The sequence below is a fragment of the Periplaneta americana genome, chromosome 13, assembly GCF_040183065.1.
Source record: "Periplaneta americana isolate PAMFEO1 chromosome 13, P.americana_PAMFEO1_priV1, whole genome shotgun sequence".
Taxonomy (NCBI): Eukaryota; Metazoa; Arthropoda; class Insecta; order Blattodea; family Blattidae; genus Periplaneta; species Periplaneta americana.
In genome coordinates this window covers 5,010,958-5,032,655 of record NC_091129.1, presented here as the reverse complement: position 1 = coordinate 5,032,655, position 21,698 = coordinate 5,010,958, and the positions used below count along the sequence as shown (strand labels likewise).

Here is a 21,698-nt window from a genome sequence, read left to right as displayed (position 1 = left end):
GGTTCCAATATCATGTTTGGTGTTGAAAGCACAGACATTTGCTATTTCTATATGCATTGCTTATTTTTTAGTTTGTTCCATCCACATTTTCGTTCCATTACTATATGAGAGTAATGTGCAAACCTTTTTTTAATGAAAAAAAATATAAATTAAACTGATGTATCCTACGTGATATAATTGACAATCAAGTTTTAAATTATACACATACCCACAAAAATGTGTCTGCAGTAATGTCACGAGAGGTCTGAGATCTGCCGATAAATCCACGAGCGAAGCGAGTGGATTTATCTGGGAAATCTCAGACCTCGAGTGACATTTATTAGGACTATTTCGTGAATAAAATAAAAATTTAAATAATATATCCCTAAAATTCGATCACAAAATGTTAATAATCGTATATTAACGAATACTTAACCTATTCAGACATTGTGAAATTGAAATACTCGTAGATGAATATCGATTATTGCAATAAAGAAATTCGATGTTATTATTCAGTAATGCCAATTGCGAAAAGGGAAATACTGGTTTAACAATGTTAATTACATGTACTGCACTTTTCTATTATTATTATTATAGCAAATACATTTTCATTATCTGCTGAAATCATTATTTAATTTAACAGTAACAGTGGGGACAGCTATATACCAATGCTTATGTATTCACAGCGAGACATGTTGCTACACAGTGAAGCCATCTCTGTATAGATAGGCCTAATTAAAACACGAATTTTATTACGCCATACGAAAGGCAGTTTGATCAAAGACATTATTACTATGCAAGTTTTTTGAGTTTGATATGCGATTATGTTACATAAATTTGAACGTCTATTAATTGTTTAATTTCAATACAAATGTTATAGGCTACAATTTTATAGGTTACGTTAGGCCTACGTGTGGAAGCAGGACCAATGTCAGCTGTGTCTTGTTTCGACCGTTACTTACAATGAGTGCTACACGAAAGCATTTTTTATAGCTCGACAAACGCATTCTCGCCATAGTGTGTAACGGAACTAAAGCTGCATCTACACAGTTCAATATTCCAATCGCGTATGCGTGCAATCTGGGAAGAATATTGAAAGAATCAAGTTTAAAAGTTACGTTCAATTAAGATACATAAAGATTTTGTGTCTACATGGTGCGCCGTTTTGAAAATGGTCTTCACTGCATAAATATATTAATTAATATTAAATATCAATCTTGCATTCATTGCTTTAAAGTTGAAAGAAAAGTTTAAGCGTGTAGTTGCAGCTTAATGTATTCATGATCATCAATTAACGGGGAAATAGTTGGCGACAACGACTAAACAAAAGAACGACCATGCGATAAATTGATAGCGATAAATCTAGCTGCAGAAATTATCGCAAAGTCTGACTGTGATTGGTTGGAATTCAAAATTTCATTACACTTCAGTGGTCGAAAATGCAATGACGTCTTATAAACGAAATAGTTTTAATAAAATTATTTACCAGATTTTTTAGAATATTAATCCATTGATTGTTAGTGGCTCCTTTAATCAATGTAATTTTATTAACGTAGTGTTATTACCATGACAACAGCCAAAGAAAAACAAGCTATAGGCGCATTATAACGCAAAGAACCGTGGCGTGAGGAGAAGCTACAAAATACCGTGTTTATTAAATTTATCTATATCACTAAACCACTAAGTAAACATATTGGGTGCTATTCATAGACATTTCGCAGCACGCGCTACGAGCGTACTAAGCTAGCCCCGGCTATCCACTGGTTACTAGCACAGAATTCAAATCATATCCTATCGCTAACACTGGTTTATGAATACGAAAAACGCTGATAATCCACCGGAAGCCCGCGCTAAAAATGGCTATGAATACGGCCCTATCTCTATAAGGGCCGATTGTATAAACCATTTAATCTTAGATCAGAGATTAAATTGATCCTCGTTCTAGCTGAACTTGGAATTTTGTGTTGTATAAAGTCTAATCTGAGATTAATTTGTCTTAAACTAAAGTCAACTTTGACTGAAGAAATTTCTCCGATTAAGTTATATGATCCAAGTTCAGTTATTTCTTTTCTGTTTGAAGTATACGAGTGGCAGATTGTGCAAAAAGAAAAACCATTATTATTAATATTAATAGATATGGTAGATATATATATATTTTTTTTAATTTCTTGCCTTAATATACTAACATTCTTATATTTTATAAGGTTTTATCGTGTTCAGCAGTATCAAATAACATAACCTATAATTATATTATGTTTATAACAACCATTAATTATTAATGGATATGATAGGTACATCCATAAATTTTCAATTAACTGTATTACTAAACGAAAATTGTCGTTTTATAAAGCTTTATTATGTTTAGCAGTATCAAACACCATAACATGATAACAACTCGGAGAACAGTCAACCTTCTTATTGTCCGCCATTATCTACAACCCACAACACAAACCAGTGTCTCCAACAGAGTGTGCGGAAAGTCGCTAGATTTCTTATTATCAACGAAGAAAGATTAAATTTTCTCACTATGAGTTGCTGAAAAGGTCGCTAAATCCCTATTTAAGCAATATAATAGTTAAAAGAAATTGTCGTTGAAAAGGGAGTTAAAGTCGCTAAATTGACTACACTGAAAAAACCTGTATAACATGGCCCGCGCATCACATACTTCACCTGTTTATGCGATGTTGCCAAGTCCTTTTCACGTGAACTTAGATTGCATTTGAACCAAGGTAATTTGATCGCAGTTTTATACAATAGAAGAAGTGTCTGAAGACGGTTCACTTTCCGATCTTCGATCAAAATTGATCTTTAGACAGGGAGTTTTATACAATTGGGCCTAAGTTTATTAAGTAGCTTGGTTCAACCTTTCTGTTGTGAGGAGGGATGGTTTGTTACCTCCTGGGAGACTATCTGCCGCCTAAGCAACTGTCCTAGAATGAGTACAAATACCAACTTAAGAACGAGAAAAACTGTACAGTATATCGGAAAAAAGTTTTGCGAGCCAATGTACCTCACGTTAAACCGGAGCAGGACAACTGGACCAATAACAGCAGTGAGAAACATGTGAGGGGCAGCTGAGAGCGCGGTGTTGGCTGTCACGTGGTCAGATGTGGATTCATACATTTGTCTGCAGTACGACAGCACTTCGAGATTAAACATGACGAGATACATTCTTCCACATATTTGAAGAAAAAAAACAACTTCTTAAAATGAAAACACTCAAATAATTTCGTAAATGAACTAAATAAAGTCATAGGTTTTTTTTTAATTAATTTGGAAATTTAATTATTGATTTAAAATATTTGATGTTGTTGAATAATTTCGAGGGAAAAATTGTTCCGGGGCCGGATATCGAACCCGGGACCTTTGGTTAAACGTACCAACGCTCTCTAACTGAGCTACCCGGGAACTCTACCCGACACCGATCCAATTTTTCCCTCTATATCCACAGACCTGAAAGTGGGCTGACAACCGTCAAGCAACCAACATTTGAGTGCACACTAACTCTGTGTGAATTTAAATTGTGGTTTTCTGTTACGTACAGTGACGTGTATTATGCAAATTAAGCTTTCAGGAATAACTCCCTGTACGTAATAGAAAACCACAATTTATAGTCACACAGAGTTAGTGTGCACTCAAATGTTGGTTGCTTGACGGTTGTCAGCCCACTTTGATGTCTGTGGACATAGAGGGAAAAATTGGATCGGTGTCGGGTAGAGTTCCCGGGTAGCTCAGTGGGAGAGCGTTGGTACGTTTAACCAAAGGTCCCGGGTTCGATACCCGGCCCCGGAAATATTTTTCCCTCGAAATTATTCAAATTAATTTTACAGGGAGTATTCCTGAAAGCTTAATTTGCATTTGATGTTATTGTTTAGTTAACTGTCGAAAGACAGGTCTAAACGTGACAAGTGATACCAAAATGGCACCAATTATGAGGCAACTAGGACAGAAGATAAGTGGGTAGCGTGACCAGTTCCTTTCCCCCTCCATTGCATACATCGCCGATTAGCTACATATTACACTAGTCAGACTTCAGATGCATACAAACAATAATTGTTCTTCCTCTGACACATATCGTCAAGTGAGATGTACTGCCTGATAAATAATATATGTACATATGAGTCGTTCAGAGCAGAAGTGGTGTAAGTCAATTTTGACTTACACCGCTTCTGCTCTGAACAGCTCATATGAGCCAGAACATCAACCACAGGTTAATATTTTTGTTCTTTCACTAGAATTTGGAAATTACCTTATTGTGTTTTATTATAAATATTTAGCTATGAAGCGATGTATACTGTTCCTTAAAAGCTTTATGGACACCCCTTCAAAATTGATGTTTCACTCCTGATTTTATACTTACGTGAAACTTCCTGATATTTATAAATGGAACAAATGCCTGTTAAAAAATGATATTGTTTACTTTAAACCTATCTCTTTATCTTTCAAACGGTGGTTTATATGATATTGTTTCTGTTATGAAAACTTATAGAAAAATTATTTAATTTAAAAAAACAATTTTATAGATGAACAGAAAATTGCATTTTTCCCACTTTTTTTTTTACATTTCGGGACAAAAATATAATTCAATTCAGGACACACCATTACAATCCAGGTCGTCTGACAACCCTGCTAAATGCAATGAGTAGTTTCCCTTATACAAACGTAACCAGAATTTGCATATAAAAGAAATAATGTATACTATTTGTAACGACTGCATAAAATTTCTTGAAAATCTGTTAGATAGGAGAAGAGCTATTAATTTTGTGCAGCTAGGTTTGCGTTTCGGACCACTGTGCCCTGCTTGAAGAGTAAATGCATCGCATCACCTGATCATGACGTCAGAACACGGCGACCAGCCAGTGTTCAGTTTTACTTAAATGTTTACAGATGGCACAGCAACGAAAAATGGCGTCAAAATGGTAAATCTTTTTCTGTTAAAGAAGTGTATAGAAAACGTGTTTCTGTTAGTAAATATATACCTAAGTAACATAGACTTGCATAGATAAACTTATGCTAAAAACTTTCATTAATGTAACAAGTTAAATTCGTTGATTTTTGTGGAGTTGTGTAGTGAAAACAAGTTTCAGTGAATTATGTGCCAGTGTAACATTGTATTTCGGAATGTTATTCGTCTCAAATCGTAGCTACGTAGGTACGAAGCTAACACAAGTGTTCCTATTCTGCCACAATGGAAAAAACAGTTATACTGATTTGACTCTCTTTCTTTCTCTCTTCCCATCAACAAGAAGGAAGATTTTTTGCTTCTTAACGACACAGTGAGTATTTTGTTCAGATTTTCTTGTAGTACTGGCTTAGTTTTCTTTGTGTCTTCAAGCAGATGGTACACATATGTTTAAGTATTGTCCAGCGTTCTTTCACAAATTATTCTCTAATCTTGGGTTCAGAAATTGACATTACGTGACATTGTTTATGCATTACTTCGAAATAAAGTGGAAAATAAATATTTCCAGTGTACAGTAGGCTAACGTAGTCCCGTTATTGTGATTGATTATTTATCACATCATCAATGACGTTGTTTCCTTGATTTTGGCTCGTGGTTAGTTAAATGATATGTTTTATTTAACGACGCTCGCAACTGCAGAGGTTATATCAGCGTCGCCGGATATGCCGGAATTTTGTCCCGTATGAGTTCTTTTACATGCCAGTAAATCTACTGACATGAGCCTGTCGCATTTAAGCACTCGTGGTAGGTAATTTCAACATAATTATTATTTCGATATTTTTCTTTTGTAATTTGGTATTAGTATTTTTATGAATGGGATAGTGGTATCAATATATTTAGGCCTATATATATTGTGCTATAGCTCGCCTCTTGAATTATTACATTTATTCATAAAAATCTTGGTAGTGAAGCTACGTTTATTACTGTGAGTCTCATACCAAGGACGGACGGTCCTATGTGGAGATGCAAGAAAGTAAACGAAGGACTGTTCATTTCTCATCGTGGTTTTGCAGGTCTAAAGTTTGTAAAAGAGATATTGTTTGTTTGACGTATTGCTTTTGTTTTCGTTATCGTATATTTTATATCTGTTCATGAGTATGTTGTAAGAAATGTTACGCTATTATTTGAGTTTTAATTCTTTACAATAGCGTTACCACGTTAAGAGATCAAATGTATTTACGTATATCGATTCTAGTCAAGTCACGTGTACGTAAACAAAATAAAAAGTGAGTGCCAATACCAATTTCGCACCGCAATAAGGGTGGAAGTAGTTATCTACAGCGATCAATTTTCTCCAATCTTACCTATTTTCTAGCAGGCCTATGTTTTCAAGTTAACTGATGTTCTATACGAATCTTCTCATTCCAAACTACATTACCCTCTAAAGCTTATACCATTCTTCCACTTTTTTCTGTCGGACATCACTATGACAACAACAGTACTGTCGATCCTTATTTCTGTGCGAAATTGTTGATGATATTAAATTTGGTATACGATATGTATGACTCGACTAAAACCAAAGGCTGTAAAACCTACATATGTACCTTAACGTGGTAACGCTATAGTGAAGAAAAACTTTTTATTTATTTACATATTTAATTACTGGCGTATATTAACAACCTGGATATCCAGAGAAAAGATACAATAAATAGATTATTTGTATTAATTTCTGTCTGGGTCAGATTTGTTATGTCTCCGCATGTGTTAATATATATTTGAACATGTTGTAAGGAAAGAAAATTTGTTTACATTAATTAATTTTTTCATACTTAGACGATTATTTTAATTGATTGGGTGTGTAGTTAATTGATTCGGCGCTATTTTCCACCTTACGAAGTAGGTAAAATTAGAAGTGGGTTTGAGGGGGCCCTTAGGTTAGACTTGTTAGGTTAGTGTAGATGAGCTGGATTAGCAAAGATTTGTATATTTTAGGCTTTTAAACTTATTTTATGTGCAGTGGCATATATTTGCATTTCGTATAGCGAAATTATAACTATTTCAACAAATAATTTCTGTTAGAATATTTTATAGGCCTACTTCAGATTTGTTGAGAGTGAAAATACCCATTTGCGGGCAAAACATTTATAAGCGTTCTAAAATTATGGCAATAATTCCATATTTTTTGCGAATTTTTCAACCTCAAATAGACGAAGTTAATGTAAATAATTACATTTATTTACTTATTATTTATTTATTTTTTCATTTATTCATTTAATTATTTATTTATTCATTCGTTTCTTTGTTTGCTTACTTCTTTAATTATTTACGCATTTCTTTATTTATTTGTCTATTTATTATTTACGTATTTACTTATTTATTTACTTATTTATTTATTTACTCATTTCTTCATTTACTCCTTTATTTATTCATTCATTTATTCGTTCCTTTGTTTATCTGTTCGTTTATTATTTATTTATCTACTAATTTCTTAATTTACTTACTCGTTTATATATTTATTTATGTATTTATTTATTCATTTATTAGTTTGTTTGTTTGTATGTATATTTATTATTTAGTCATTTCTTCATTTACTTACTCGTTTATTTATTTATTTGTTTATTTATTTACTTATTTTTTTGTTCCTATATTTATTTAGTCATTTCTTCATTTACTTGTTTAGATATATTTATTTATTCATTTATTCGTTTCTTTGTTTGTTTACTTCTTTATTTAGTCATTTCTTCATATACTTACTCATTTATTTATTTATTTATTTATGTATTTATTCATTTATTCGTTTCTTTGTTTGTTTACATCTTTATTTAGTCATTTCTTCATATACTTACTCATTTATTTATTTATGTATCTATTCATTTATTCGTTTCTTTGTTTGTTTACATCTTTATTTAGTCATTTCTTCATATACTTACTCATTTATTTATTTATCTATTTATTCACTTATTCGTTTCTTTGTATATTTATTTATTAAGATATTTCTTCATTTACTTACTGCTTTATTTATTTATGTGTTTATTTATTTATTCATTCATTCGTGTCTTTGTTTTTCTGTATATTTATTTATTTAGTTATTTCTTCACGTAATTAATCGTTTACTTATTTGTTTATTTATTTATTTATTTTTTTATTTCTTTGTTTGTGTATATATTTATTTAGTCATTTCTTCATGTACTTGTTTATTTATGTGTTTATTTATTTATTCATTTATTCGTGTCTTTGTTTTTCTGTATATTTATTTATTTAGTTATTTCTTCACGTACTTAATCGTTTAATTATTTATTTGTTTATTTATTTATTTATTTATTTATTCGTTTCTTTGCTTGTGTATATATTTATTTATTTAGTCATTTCTTCACGTACTTGTTTATTTATTTGTTTATTTATTTATTCATTTATTCGTGTCTTTGTTTTTCTGTATATTTATTTATTTAGTTATTTCTTCACGTAATTAATCGTTTACTTATTTGTTTATTTATTTATTTATTTTTTATTTCTTTGTTTGTGTATATATTTATTTAGTCATTTCTTCATGTACTTGTTTATTTATGTGTTTATTTATTTATTCATTTATTCGTGTCTTTGTTTTTCTGTATATTTATTTATTTAGTTATTTCTTCACGTACTTAATCGTTTAATTATTTATTTGTTTATTTATTTATTTATTTATTTATTCGTTTCTTTGCTTGTGTATATATTTATTTATTTAGTCATTTCTTCATGTACTTGTTTATTTATTTGTTTATTTATTTATTCATTTATTCGTGTCTTTGTTTTTCTGTATATTTATTTATTTAGTTATTTCTTCACGTACTTAATCGTTTATTTATTTATTTGTTTATTTATTTATTCGTTTCTTTGTTTGTGTATATATTTATTTATTTATTTATTTAGTAATTTCTTCATGTACTTGTTTATTTATGTGTTTATTTATTTATTCATTTATTCGTGTCTTTGTTTTTCTGTATATTTATTTATTTAGTTATTTCTTCACGTACTTAATCGTTTATTTATTTATTTATTCGTTTCTTTGTTTGTGTACATATTTATTTAGTCATTTCTTCATGTACTTGTTTATTTATGTGTTTATTTATTTATTCATTTACTCGTGTCTTTGTTTTTCTGTATATTTATTTATTTAGTTATTTCTTCACGTACTTAATCGTTTATTTATTTATTTGTTTATTTATTTATTTATTTATTTATTTATTTATTTATTTATTTATTAGTTTCTTTGTTTGTGTATATATTTATTTAGTCATTTCTTCATGTACTTGTGTATTTATGTGTTTATTTATTTATTCATTTACTCGTGTCTTTGTTTTCCTGTATATTTATTTATTTAGTTATTTCTTCACGTACTTAATCGTTTATTTATTTATTTGTTTATTTATTTATTTATTTATTTATTTATTCGTTTCTTTGTTTGTGTATATATTTATTTAGTCATTTCTTCATGTACCTGTTTATTTATGTGTTTATTTATTTATTCATTTATTCGTGTCTTTGTTTTTCTGTATATTTATTTATTTAGTTATTTCTTCACGTACTTAATCGTTTATTTATTTATTTGTTTATTTATTTATTTATTTATTTATTCGTTTCTTTGTTTGTGTATATATTTATTTATTTAGTCATTTCTTCATGTACTTGTCTATTTATGTGTTTATTTATTTATTCATTTATTCCAGTCTTTGTTTTCTGTATATTTATTTATTTAGTTACTTCTTCACGTACTTAATCGTTTATTTATTTATTTGTTTATTTATTTATTTATTTATTTATTTATTTATTTATTTATTTATTTATTTATTTATTTATTTATTCGTTTCTTTGTTTGTGTATATATTTATTTAGTCATTTCTTCATGTACTTGTTTATTTATGTGTTTATTTATTTATTCATTTATTCGTGTCTTTGTTTTTCTGTATATTTATTTATTTAGTTATTTCTTCACGTACTTAATCGTTTATTTATTTATTTATTCGTTTCTTTGTTTGTGTACATATTTATTTAGTCATTTCTTCATGTACTTGTTTATTTATGTGTTTATTTATTTATTCATTTACTCGTGTCTTTGTTTTTCTGTATATTTATTTATTTAGTTATTTCTTCACGTACTTAATCGTTTATTTATTTATTTGTTTATTTATTTATTTATTTATTTATTTATTAGTTTCTTTGTTTGTGTATATATTTATTTAGTCATTTCTTCATGTACTTGTGTATTTATGTGTTTATTTATTTATTCATTTACTCGTGTCTTTGTTTTTCTGTATATTTATTTATTTAGTTATTTCTTCACGTACTTAATCGTTTATTTATTTATTTCTTTATTTATTTATTTATTTATTTATTCGTTTCTTTGTTTGTGTATATATTTATTTAGTCATTTCTTCATGTACCTGTTTATTTATGTGTTTATTTATTTATTCATTTATTCGTGTCTTTGTTTTTCTGTATATTTATTTATTTAGTTATTTCTTCACGTACTTAATCGTTTATTTATTTATTTGTTTATTTATTTATTTATTTATTTATTCGTTTCTTTGTTTGTGTATATATTTATTTATTTAGTCATTTCTTCATGTACTTGTCTATTTATGTGTTTATTTATTTATTCATTTATTCGTGTCTTTGTTTTTCTGTATATTTATTTATTTAGTTATTTCTTCAAGTACTTAATCGTTTATTTATTTATTTGTTTATTTATTTATTTATTTATTTATTTATTCGTTTCTTTGTTTGTGTATATATTTATTTAGTCATTTCTTCATGTACTTGTTTATTTATGTGTTTATTTATTTATTCATTTATTCGTGTCTTTGTTTTTCTGTATATTTATTTATTTAGTTATTTCTTCAAATACTTAATCGTTTATATATTTATTTGTTTATTTATTTATTCGTTTCTTTGTTTATCTGTTTATTTATTTATTTATTCATTTCTTCATTTACTAACTGGTTTACGTATTTATTTTTATATTTATTTTTTATTTATTCGTTTTTTGTTTGTCAGTATATTTATTTATTTACTCATTTATTCGTGTACTTGTTTATGTATTTATTTGTTTATTTATTCCTTTCTTTGTTTATCTGTATATTTATTTATTTACTCATTTCTTCATATACTTACTCGTTTATTTCTTTGTTCATTTACTTCATTTATTCACTCACTCGTTTAATTTGATGGAGTTATGGCTATCAGGCATTTCTAGTACACCACGAAAAATACTGACACACTTACAATATAATGCAGAGATAAGAAGTAAATAAGAAAAAGAATTAAAACTCTTATACTAATACAGATACAAGAACAAATGCAAATGAGGGAAGGATATAAAATGAAAGTAGAAAAACCAAAGTTAAACATAAAATATTAAAAATTTTGAATATAACATAATTAATTACTTACATAGTCTACTAGTACAACACACAGCTTTAGTATCAATGCTTAAAACAATTCAGAAATATTCATGGAGAGTTGAATATCATGAATTCATCTAAGGAATGGAAGGCGTGCCAAATTAGGTACGTCTTTAATTTTGCCCTAAATGACTGAACAACAAATTTTTACTTTTTGTATTGTTCTTAAAAAAAATAGATGAATAATACTAATATGTGTGCCCTAAATCTGAATTCAAGATCAAAATTACCCCATCATGTACCATTTTTCGGGAAAAATGAATTGATTTTTTTCTGAAAAAAACTTTTTGATTTTTTTCACTGCTACTGGCAAAATTACTACACACTAGGGATTCAAAATGCCTCATAATACATAAAAAATGTGTACTGGATACAAAAATGATGTTATATAGTTTAAAACACAACAACAAAATATTTCATGCGTATAATGACAAAAATCTCGGAATTTGAACTTACATTTAAAAGACTTTTCTGAATGGTTTCTGAGCTATCTATTCGGACGTATTCATTATGCAGTGTATATTATACTGTCTACAGCACATTAGCGTACAATATAGAGAATGAAGTTAAATTTAAAAATAATCATAATATGGATATGTAAACACATTTTTTAAAATGGTGGCCGTTCATTCGATACAGACTTCAGTTCTTTTGTGCATATTATCGCACTATATTTTACCTAATTCCAACTACCAGGTTCGCCCTACGTACGAGTAACTCATGTTGAAATAATTCTGTCCCTACTCTATAAAAGAGTACCTTACGTACTGTAAATTCAATCTCATTTCTGCCAGATCCGAAAAGATAAAATTCCTCAGAAATGATATCTACTGTCCGTCCAAGTGGTTACGTCGGAGTGTTATAGAAAGGAGGGAAATCACGTGACAGTTAATTACTTAACGAGACCCTTTTATTTAAGTTATTTTAAACAGTTGTGTAATATTACGTAGACGTCCAATTCCTAACAGAAATTAATGTTTTCAGAAAAGAGCTAAGACAGACCAGCCACTAGCCTTTACAGAGGGGCGAGCAGAAGCGGGTGGGGGAAACCGGAATGCTACGCGGCGTAGGCAAACGGACGAAAGTACTTTTGCGAAAATATGATTCAATATCGAAAGCTCTTTCATCATTGGAAAACGTGAACGTATTTCTGGAACGTATTACATTCACTAACTCAGTACTGTTTACTTTGACTGTATACACGGTGTTGGTTCTGGTGGAGGAAGGTTGAAGTTTACTAGTAGAGGGAGTGGGAGTGAAATACATTTAAAAACTTGGGTACAATAAAATTTGAAGTGAAAATAAAATGATGTCCCTGCATATGTACAGTATATAGCCAATTTTATTGCAAAAAGGAGGTAGCCCTATTATTAGTTTATATTTTACCCCCCCCCCCTAAAATTTCTGATTATAATAAATGATTTAGTAATGAAATGAAAGTCTTAGGCACCTAGAACATACACTGAAAAAGGAAAAAAGCTAAGTTGAAGATTTAAATTTTTTTATTTTTTTTTTGTGGTTTTTGCACAACTTTGTAAAAGTGATGCATTTTTATTGCAGGGAATCTTTTAATTGCCTTTACAAAAATACTACTCTATTAGTTCAGTGAGAGAGGAAATAGATTCATAAGCGTACTTTCTCTGAAATTTAGGTTGTCTGGATAAATCAGGGAAGCGTTTTGCAATCCTAACCCCAGTCATTGTATCAATATGGCCGAGTAGTACCTGCAAGATATTTTGTGCGAGATCGTGCGTATTTGCTTGGTTTCCACACAAAACCAATCCGCGGTAAGTCTAAAATTCCACATTCATTATTCCCAACCTAACACACATAACAATTTCCCTCTTCTTACCGCTTAAGTGACATATTGATTTTACTGCTTTAGGCTTTTAACATATTATTTTTAGAGACGTTCAATATAGTAATAATTATAAATTGGAAACTTGCCACTCCAATTTCACCTAAATTGCACTGTTAATTATTGATTTTAAATATTTGCAAAAATTAAGTAAACTCTACAACTCCACTAAAGTTACTACATTCGTGATGCAAGTAACATTAAGGAAGCCGTTTGTTTTAAGTTCGCATTTATAGACTGGGGGGGGGGGGGAAGACAGACGTATATCACGGCCTGCTGGACTGTAGTAAATACAGAAAACATTTTGTGCGAGATCGTGCGTATTTGCTTGTTTTCCGCACAGAACCAATACGCGGTAAGTGTGAAATACCACATTCAGTATTCCCAACGTAACACACATAACAATTTCTTTATTCTTACCGCTTAAGCGCGACATTCATTTTACTGTTTTAGGCTTTTAACATATTATTTTTAGAGACGTTTAACATAGTAATAATTATAAATTGGAAACTTACCACTGCAATTTCACCTAAATTGCAATGTTAATTATTGCTTTAAATATTTGCAAAAATTAAGTAAAGTCTACTACTCCACGAAACTTATTGCATTCCTGATACAAGTAACATTAAGGAAGCCGTGAAAATAATCAACAAGATTCTAGATGCCGATGTTATTACTGCAATATGTTATATAAATAATATTGTTAAAATATTAAAATGAAAAATAAATCATTACACAACCTTACCGTTTGTTTTAAGTTCGCATTTATAGACTGGGGGAAAAAAAAAGACAGACGTATATCACGGCCTGCTGGAGTATAGTAAACACAGAAAACATTTTACAGCAACAATGTTGAAGAAAGATATTTTGGTGTTGCGAAGTTGGCGTCATTAAACAGAAACCAACATGGTGATTTCATTCCAACTAATTAGAAATTCGTCTTTCAGGTATGTAATAAACGATCTTCGCACAAAATAATGTACGATACACGAGCGGTATGTTTTCATGTTCTCGGAAATTAAAAAAGCTCAAGTACGTTTCGCTTTTTCAATCTTGTCCTCGAGCATGAAAACGTCAACATACCGCTCTTGTAACGTATACTACTATTGTGCGAGATCGTGCGTATTTGCTTGGTTTCCGCACAAAACCAATCCCCGGAAAGTCAAAAATTCCACATTCAGTATTCCCAACCTAACACACATAACAATTCCCCTCTTCTCACCGCTTAAGTGACATATTGATTTTACTGTTTTAGGCTTTTAACATATTATTTTTAGACACGTTTAACATAGTAATAATTATAAATTGGAAACTTACCACTGCAATTTCACCTAAATTGCACTGTTAATTATTGTTTTTAAATATTTACAAAAATTAAGTAAACTCTACAACTCCACTAAAGTTATTGCATTCGTGATGCAAGTAACATTAAGGAAGCCGTGAAAAAATCAAGATTCCAGACTCATCATAGACGGGGGGGGAGACAGACGTATATCACGGCCTGCTGGAGTATAGTAAACACAGAAAACATTTTAAAGCAACAATGTTGAAGATAGATTTTTTTTTTTTTTTTTTTTTTTTTTTTTTTTTTTTTTTTTTTGCAAATTTGCCGGCATTGAACAGAAACCAAGGTGGAGATTTCATTGCAACTAATTAGAAATTCCTCTTTCAGGTATGTAATAAACGATCTTCGCACAAAATAATGTACGATACACGAGCGGTATATTTTCTTTCAATTCTCGGAAATTAAAAAAGCTCAACTACGTTTCGCTTTTTCAAACTTTTCCTGGAACATGAAAACTTCAACATACCGCTCTTGTAACGCGTATTACTATTTCAGAATGAGCCACATCTAGGTTTAGACCAGACATCGGGGAATAATTTGCTCTTCCAAGTGTATTAGCAATACCTACCCATACGTATCATCTAGAAAAGTGCCCCAGAATGAGGATTACAGGCAATGCGTTTAATAAAAGAATGAAAGAATGAATTACTATATTGCAGACTTCGACTTTCTTCATGGACGGAAATGAAAACTTGGCCACGTGTGCGAGTGTGTAATTGGCCAAATCAATGACGAAGATGTCCCTGAGACTGTAGTCCTCACACATTCTAACTTCGACGGTCATCAAAGATATTCTGTACCAATCTTCTATCACTAAATCTGTTGTGTCTTTTGACAGAAGCCCGAAGCATACCACCCGTTCGTATTCCGGCGTCATCCGGGGCATGGCGGTGAAGTACCTGAAATAAGAGAATATTAAATTTCAGAAATTGTAATTGAAACTTGTACATTTGTTCAATAAGTGATTTCACTCTGTTATCACACAATACACAAAAGGGAAGATTTATGATATTGTACTAGTATTTATAAATCTTTTGTTTAGAGTTATTAGAATACTAAAGCGCGTTTGAGAATGTGTTCAATTGCAAATAACTGTGTTACTACAAAAACTTTAAAGTTACTGGGACAGCAGACTTCCTAATTTAACTCTTGAGCGTATCAGAGATTGTTTAATACTAAGATTTATTGAAAATCATCTGTCAAGTGACGTTGATTACTGGGATCCGGATGATTGAAGTGGAATGCAAATGTTTTAAAACAAATGAAACTGAATCAACAAAGCCTTCTTGACTAGTAACAGTCCACAGAGTTCAATGATAATTCCATAGTTGGCACAACTGATACCGATAACAAGAAAACATAATCATAAAACACTACTGCCACATAGCGTAATGTTGAGTTGTTACAATAATACACTTCAAGACAGTTGTATTTTCGTAAGCCAATTAATATTTTATTGTATTGGAGTACTTTGTTACTTCTAATCTTTATATACTTTCTTCTAATCGTGTAATAGTCAATTAAATCCCACTCGAGTTTTGATTTTCTCTAGATAAATCTGCTTGTGTTCGACTCGCAGATTTGTCGATAAAATCAAAACCTCTAGTGAGATTACTGTTGAGAAAATCAAAACTCCAATGGGATTTAATTGACTATTACACAATTAAAAGAAAGTGTATAAAGATTAGAAGGAGTGGTTTCTAATTTTCTCTCTTTTTTTTTTTTTTTTTTTTTTGACGTCCAGATCAGTGCAGTTTGAAATGTTGGCAAACAAAGAAACAAATACTAGGGTAGTGATAAAAATAAACAAATGCTAGGGAAGCGATATAATTAAACACATACTAGGGACGCGATAAAATTGTGCGATAAGCAGCCATGATTGGTTGAAAGACGTCCTTTCGTACCGTTTTATTGGTCAAAAGTAGTATGAGTAGTAAAAGTGTAATAGTCTGATAAATACTGACACTGTATATACATCTTGGTGAAAAATAATATAAATTATCAATGCACTGATTATACAGGGACATAATTTTATTTTTACTAACATTTTTAATATTAACCTGTCTATATCTTTAGAGAACCGGAAACAGCGCTTGCTCCCCCCTACAAGACTGGAGTTCGATGATACTGGCGTAAAACACAATCAAATCACTCTACTAGGTATAGGATGGAAGAAAAGTAGTTCATCCATTTACGTAAACTAGGAAATATCGCGATTTTGAGTTTGATAATTTTCATTAGGTTTTTCTTTAATCAAAGTACAGTACTGTATTAAGAATAAGTGTTTTTACTCACGAAGTGAGTTATCCATGCGAACGTATTCATTATGCAGTGTATACTGTCTATAGTACATTAGCGTACAATATAGAGAATGAAGTTAAATTGAAAAATAATCATGATATGAATATTTAAACACAATTTTGAAAAGGTGGCCGTTCATTTCGATACAGGCTTCAGTTCTTTTGTGCATATTATCGCACTATAGACTATTGCATCTAATTCCAATTGCCAGTTTCGTCCTTCGTACTAGTAACTCATGTTGAAATAATTCTGTACCTACTCTACGTACTGTGAATTCAATCTTCAATTCTGCCCGACCCGAAAATATAAAATTACTCAGACATGCTCTCTACTGCCCGTCTAAGTGGTTATGCCGCAGGATTGTAGAAAGAGAGGAAATCACGTGACAGTTAATTACTTGACGAGGCCCTTATATTTAATTTAAATTAAACGGCTGTATAATATTACGTAAACTTCCAATTCCTAAGAGAAATTAATGTTTTCAGAAAAGAGCTAAGACAGCCCAGCTTTTACAGAGGGACGAGCAGAAGCAGGTGGGGGAAATCGGGATGCGACTTAGGCAAACGGACAGTACCTGTGCGAAAATATGATTCAATATTGAAAGCTCTTTCGTCAGTGGAAAACGCGAACATATTTCTGGAACGCACTATACTCAGTAACTCAGTACTGTTTACTATCTGCGGTCTTTGTTCTGTGTGGAGTTGGAACTTCCGTAGTAGAAGGGGTGGGAGTGAAGTACATTAAAAAATCAGGTACAATAAAATTTGAAGTAAAAATAAAATGATGTCCCTGTATAACTTAGTCTTATCATGGGAGGTTATATTCTTACCGTTTATCTTAGACCTTGAATAGGTGATCCTTCAAATGTCCCTCTTGATAAAACACTCAGTTTAGCATGGGAATGACTCACACCACTGTTTTTGAGATGAGCGATTTATATTATAACCACGTTTTTCAGTGGTTCTGAGCGTACAAGGTCACGTACATCCCTTTTAAGAAAAGGGTCGTGCAAAATTTCATGATATCAACTGAAAAATTATGTAAGTTATGATTTAAGGGGAAAGGATGTTATTTTTTGCTGAAAAATGAGTGAATTTAAAAAAAAAAAATATTTAAAATACCCTGTGATATGTGTGGAATGCATATCATAACATTTTGTGGGTATTTGTGCCCTTATCGGATGTTGGGTCACCTTTTTTAAACTTCCTGCGTTATGGATTTTTAAATCACTCGCCCACTTTTATTGTCGTTTCCGGTAAATTAAATTTTCAAAAATTATCTTTCTTTCAAATTCACTTTGATATGTGTGGAATGCATTGCATAACAGTTTGTGGGTATTTGTGCCCTTATCGGATGTTGGGTCACCTTTTTTAAAATTCCTGCGTTATGGATTTTTAAATCACTCGCCCACTTATATTGTCGTTTCCGGTAAATTAAATTTTCAAAAATTATCTTTCTTTCAAATTCACTTTGATATGTGTGGAATGCATTGCATAACAGTTTGTGGGTATCTGTGCCCTTATCGGATGTTGGGTCACCTTTTTTAAACTTCCTGCGTTATGGATTTTTAAATCACTCGCCCACTTTTATTGTCGTTTCCGGTAAATTAAATTTTCAAAAATTATCTTTCTTTCAAATTCACTTTGATATGTGTGGAATGCATTGCATAACAGTTTGTGGGTATTTGTGCCCTTATCGGATGTTGAGTCGGCTTTTTTAAACTTCCAGCGTTATGGATTTTTAAATCACTCGCCCACTTTTATTGTCGTTTCCGGTAAATTAAATTTTCAAAAATTATCTTTCTTTCAAATTCACTTTGATATGTGTGGAATGCATTGCATAACAGTTTGTGGGTATTTGTGCCCTTATCGGATGTTGGGTCACCTTTTTTAAACTTCCTGCGTTATGGATTTTTAAATCACTCGCCCACTTTTATTGTCGTTTCCGGTAAATTAAATTTTCAAAAATTATCTTTCTTTCAAATTCACTTTGATATGTGTGGAATGCATTGCATAACAGTTTGTGGGTATCTGTGCCTTTATCGGATGTTGAGACGTCTTTTTTTAAACTTCCTGCGCTATGGATTTTTAAATCACTCGCCCACTTTTATTGTCGTTTCCGGTAAATTAAATTTTCAAAAATTATCTTTCTTTCAAATTCACTTTGATATGTGTGGAATGCATTGCATAACAGTTTGTGGGTATCTGTGCCTTTATCGGATGTTGAGACGTCTTTTTTAAACTTCCTGCGCTATGGATTTTTAAATCACTCGCCCACTTTTATTGTCGTTTCCGGTAAATTAAATTTTCAAAAATTATCTTTCTTTCAAATTCACTTTGATATGTGTGGAATGCATTGCATAACAGTTTGTGGGTATCTGTGCCTTTATCGGATGTTGAGTCGCCTTTTTTAAACTTCCTGCGCTATGGATTTTTAAATCACTCGCCCACTTTTATTGTCGTTTCCGGTAAATTAAATTTTCAAAAATTATCTTTCTTTCAAATTCACTTTGATATGTGTGGAATGCATTGCATAACAGTTTGTGGGTATCTGTGCCTTTATCGGATGTTGAGACGTCTTTTTTAAACTTCCTGCGCTATGGATTTTTAAATCACTCGCCCACTTTTATTGTCGTTTCCGGTAAATTAAATTTTCAAAAATTATCTTTCTTTCAAATTCACTTTGATATGTGTGGAATGTATTGCATAACAGTTTGTGGGTATCTGTGCCTTTATCGGATGTTGAGTCGCCTTTTTTAAACTTCCTGCGCTATGGATTTTTAAATCACTCGCCCACTTTTATTGTCGTTTCCGGTAAATTAAATTTTCAAAAATTATCTTTCTTTCAAATTCACTTTGATATGTGTGGAATGCATTGCATAACAGTTTGTGGGTATCTGTGCCTTTATCGGATGTTGAGTCGGCTTTTTTAAACTTCCTGCGCTATGGATTTTTAAATCACTCGCCCACTTTTATTGTCGTTTCCGGTAAATTAAATTTTCAAAAATTATCTTTCTTTCAAATTCACTTTGATATGTGTGGAATGCATTGCATAACAGTTTGTGGGTATCTGTGCCAGTATCGGATGTTGAGTCGCCTTTTTTAAACTTCCTGCGCTATGGATTTTTAAATCACTCGCCCACTTTTATTGTCGTTTCCGGTAAATTAAATTTTCAAAAATTATCTTTCTTTCAAATTCACTTTGATATGTGTGGAATGCATTGCATAACAGTTTGTGGGTATCTGTGCCTTTATCGGATGTTGAGACGTCTTTTTTAAACTTCCTGCGCTATGGATTTTTAAATCACTCGCCCACTTTTATTGTCGTTTCCGGTAAATTAAATTTTCAAAAATTATCTTTCTTTCAAATTCACTTTGATATGTGTGGAAAGCATTGCATAACAGTTTGTGGGTATCTGTGCCTTTATCGAATGTTGAGACGTCTTTTTTTACACTTCCTGCGCTATGGATTATTAAATCACACTCCCACATTTATCGGTTTCCAGTAACTTCATTTTTTTTTTTGCTAAATTGCCAAACAAAAATTGATATAATTTCGGAACTATTAAAGATACATGCATGAAATTTAGAACACGTATTCTTTAGACTATTAGCAAACGTTTCTCTGTACCAGAATTTTGTTAATTGATGTCATTTTAAAAATACGCTCGTTTGTTTGTAAGAAAGGAAATCAGAAAATTGTTATTAAATTGTAATTGTTTATTTTACAAACGTAGGGACTAATATCGAAATTTTGTTACAGACAGTTTCTAGAACATGCTTTTGCAAATACATTGCAAAAAACTGTTTGAATCTATCTTAAAAAACGGTTTAGATATATCGGTTTTAGTACAATCCTGCATTGGATAAATTGTTTTCAAATTTGGGCCCCAAATAATTTTTAAGTTTGAAAGTAATTTTATTAGGTTGCGTTGCCACAGCTATGAGCCCCCTACATACAAAAAATTAATATTTTACTCCAAATAGGAAAAGAGTTTTAAAAAATGCCATCCCCTCCCCTTAAAGAATTTTGAAAATACAGTTTTGAGAAAATTAGAGGTAAACTTGCAGATTCCTGGCTGGTATTGCGTTTGCATGTCATGATATTTTAATGCAGTTTCATTATATCTTAAAGCTACTCTCACAGTTATGAAACTAGGGACTGTCCCACCAGTCTGTTAATTTTCATGCAGTGTTGCCCTGAATAGGCCCCCAAGATGCTATACCTGGTGGTCAGCGACAGATGAAATACAAATGGCTCGTTAAGACGTAAGCTTTGCATTAAGGTATAACAAAACTAGGAGTCCACTTACGCTAGTTTACTGATAGTTTTAAACCACTTGCTCTGTAAGTTCCAGTCGCACATCATTTCAGGCGAGAGAGACTTGAGTGTGTAGTACAAGTCTATGGACTGCTTGGTTCTCTCCATGCTGTTCTTGCAGCGTATCAACCAGCGTTCTAATCGGGCGTCGTGTAAACTGCCTAAACACAAAGAAAATAAAATCGAATAAGAAAGTTTGATCTCGTCTGTGCACTGTGTAAGGCGATAATTCCATAATTATTTCGAATTTTTCGACCTGAAATAGACGAGGTAGTTAATGTAAATAATTCCATTTATTTATTTATTACTTATTTATTTTAATGTAAATAATTCCATTTATTTATTTATTGAATAATTCATTTACTTATTCATCTATTTATTTAATTATTTATTTATTGGTTTATTTATTTATTTATTTACTCATTTCTTATTTATTCCTTTGCTTGATCATTCATTTATTCGTTTTTTTTCTTTATCTGTTCGTTTATTTATTTATTTACTTATTTCTTAATTTACTTACTCGTTTATATATTTATTTGTTCATTCATTCAT

General features: G+C 30.9%; 1 protein-coding gene across 1 annotated transcript in view; it reads right to left on the bottom strand.

Annotated features, from left to right (window-relative positions):
• The window catches only part of LOC138711696 (alpha-tocopherol transfer protein-like), a 50,316-nt gene that overhangs the window by 11,109 nt on the left and 17,509 nt on the right, over positions 1 to 21,698 (bottom strand). Inside the window, exons 3-4 of the mRNA XM_069842834.1 lie at positions 21,139 to 21,307; positions 15,175 to 15,424 (exon numbers count right to left, since the gene is read on the bottom strand). Of these exons, the coding sequence (XP_069698935.1) occupies positions 15,175 to 15,424; positions 21,139 to 21,307 (419 nt within the window). The remainder of the gene's footprint in view (positions 1 to 15,174; positions 15,425 to 21,138; positions 21,308 to 21,698) is intronic.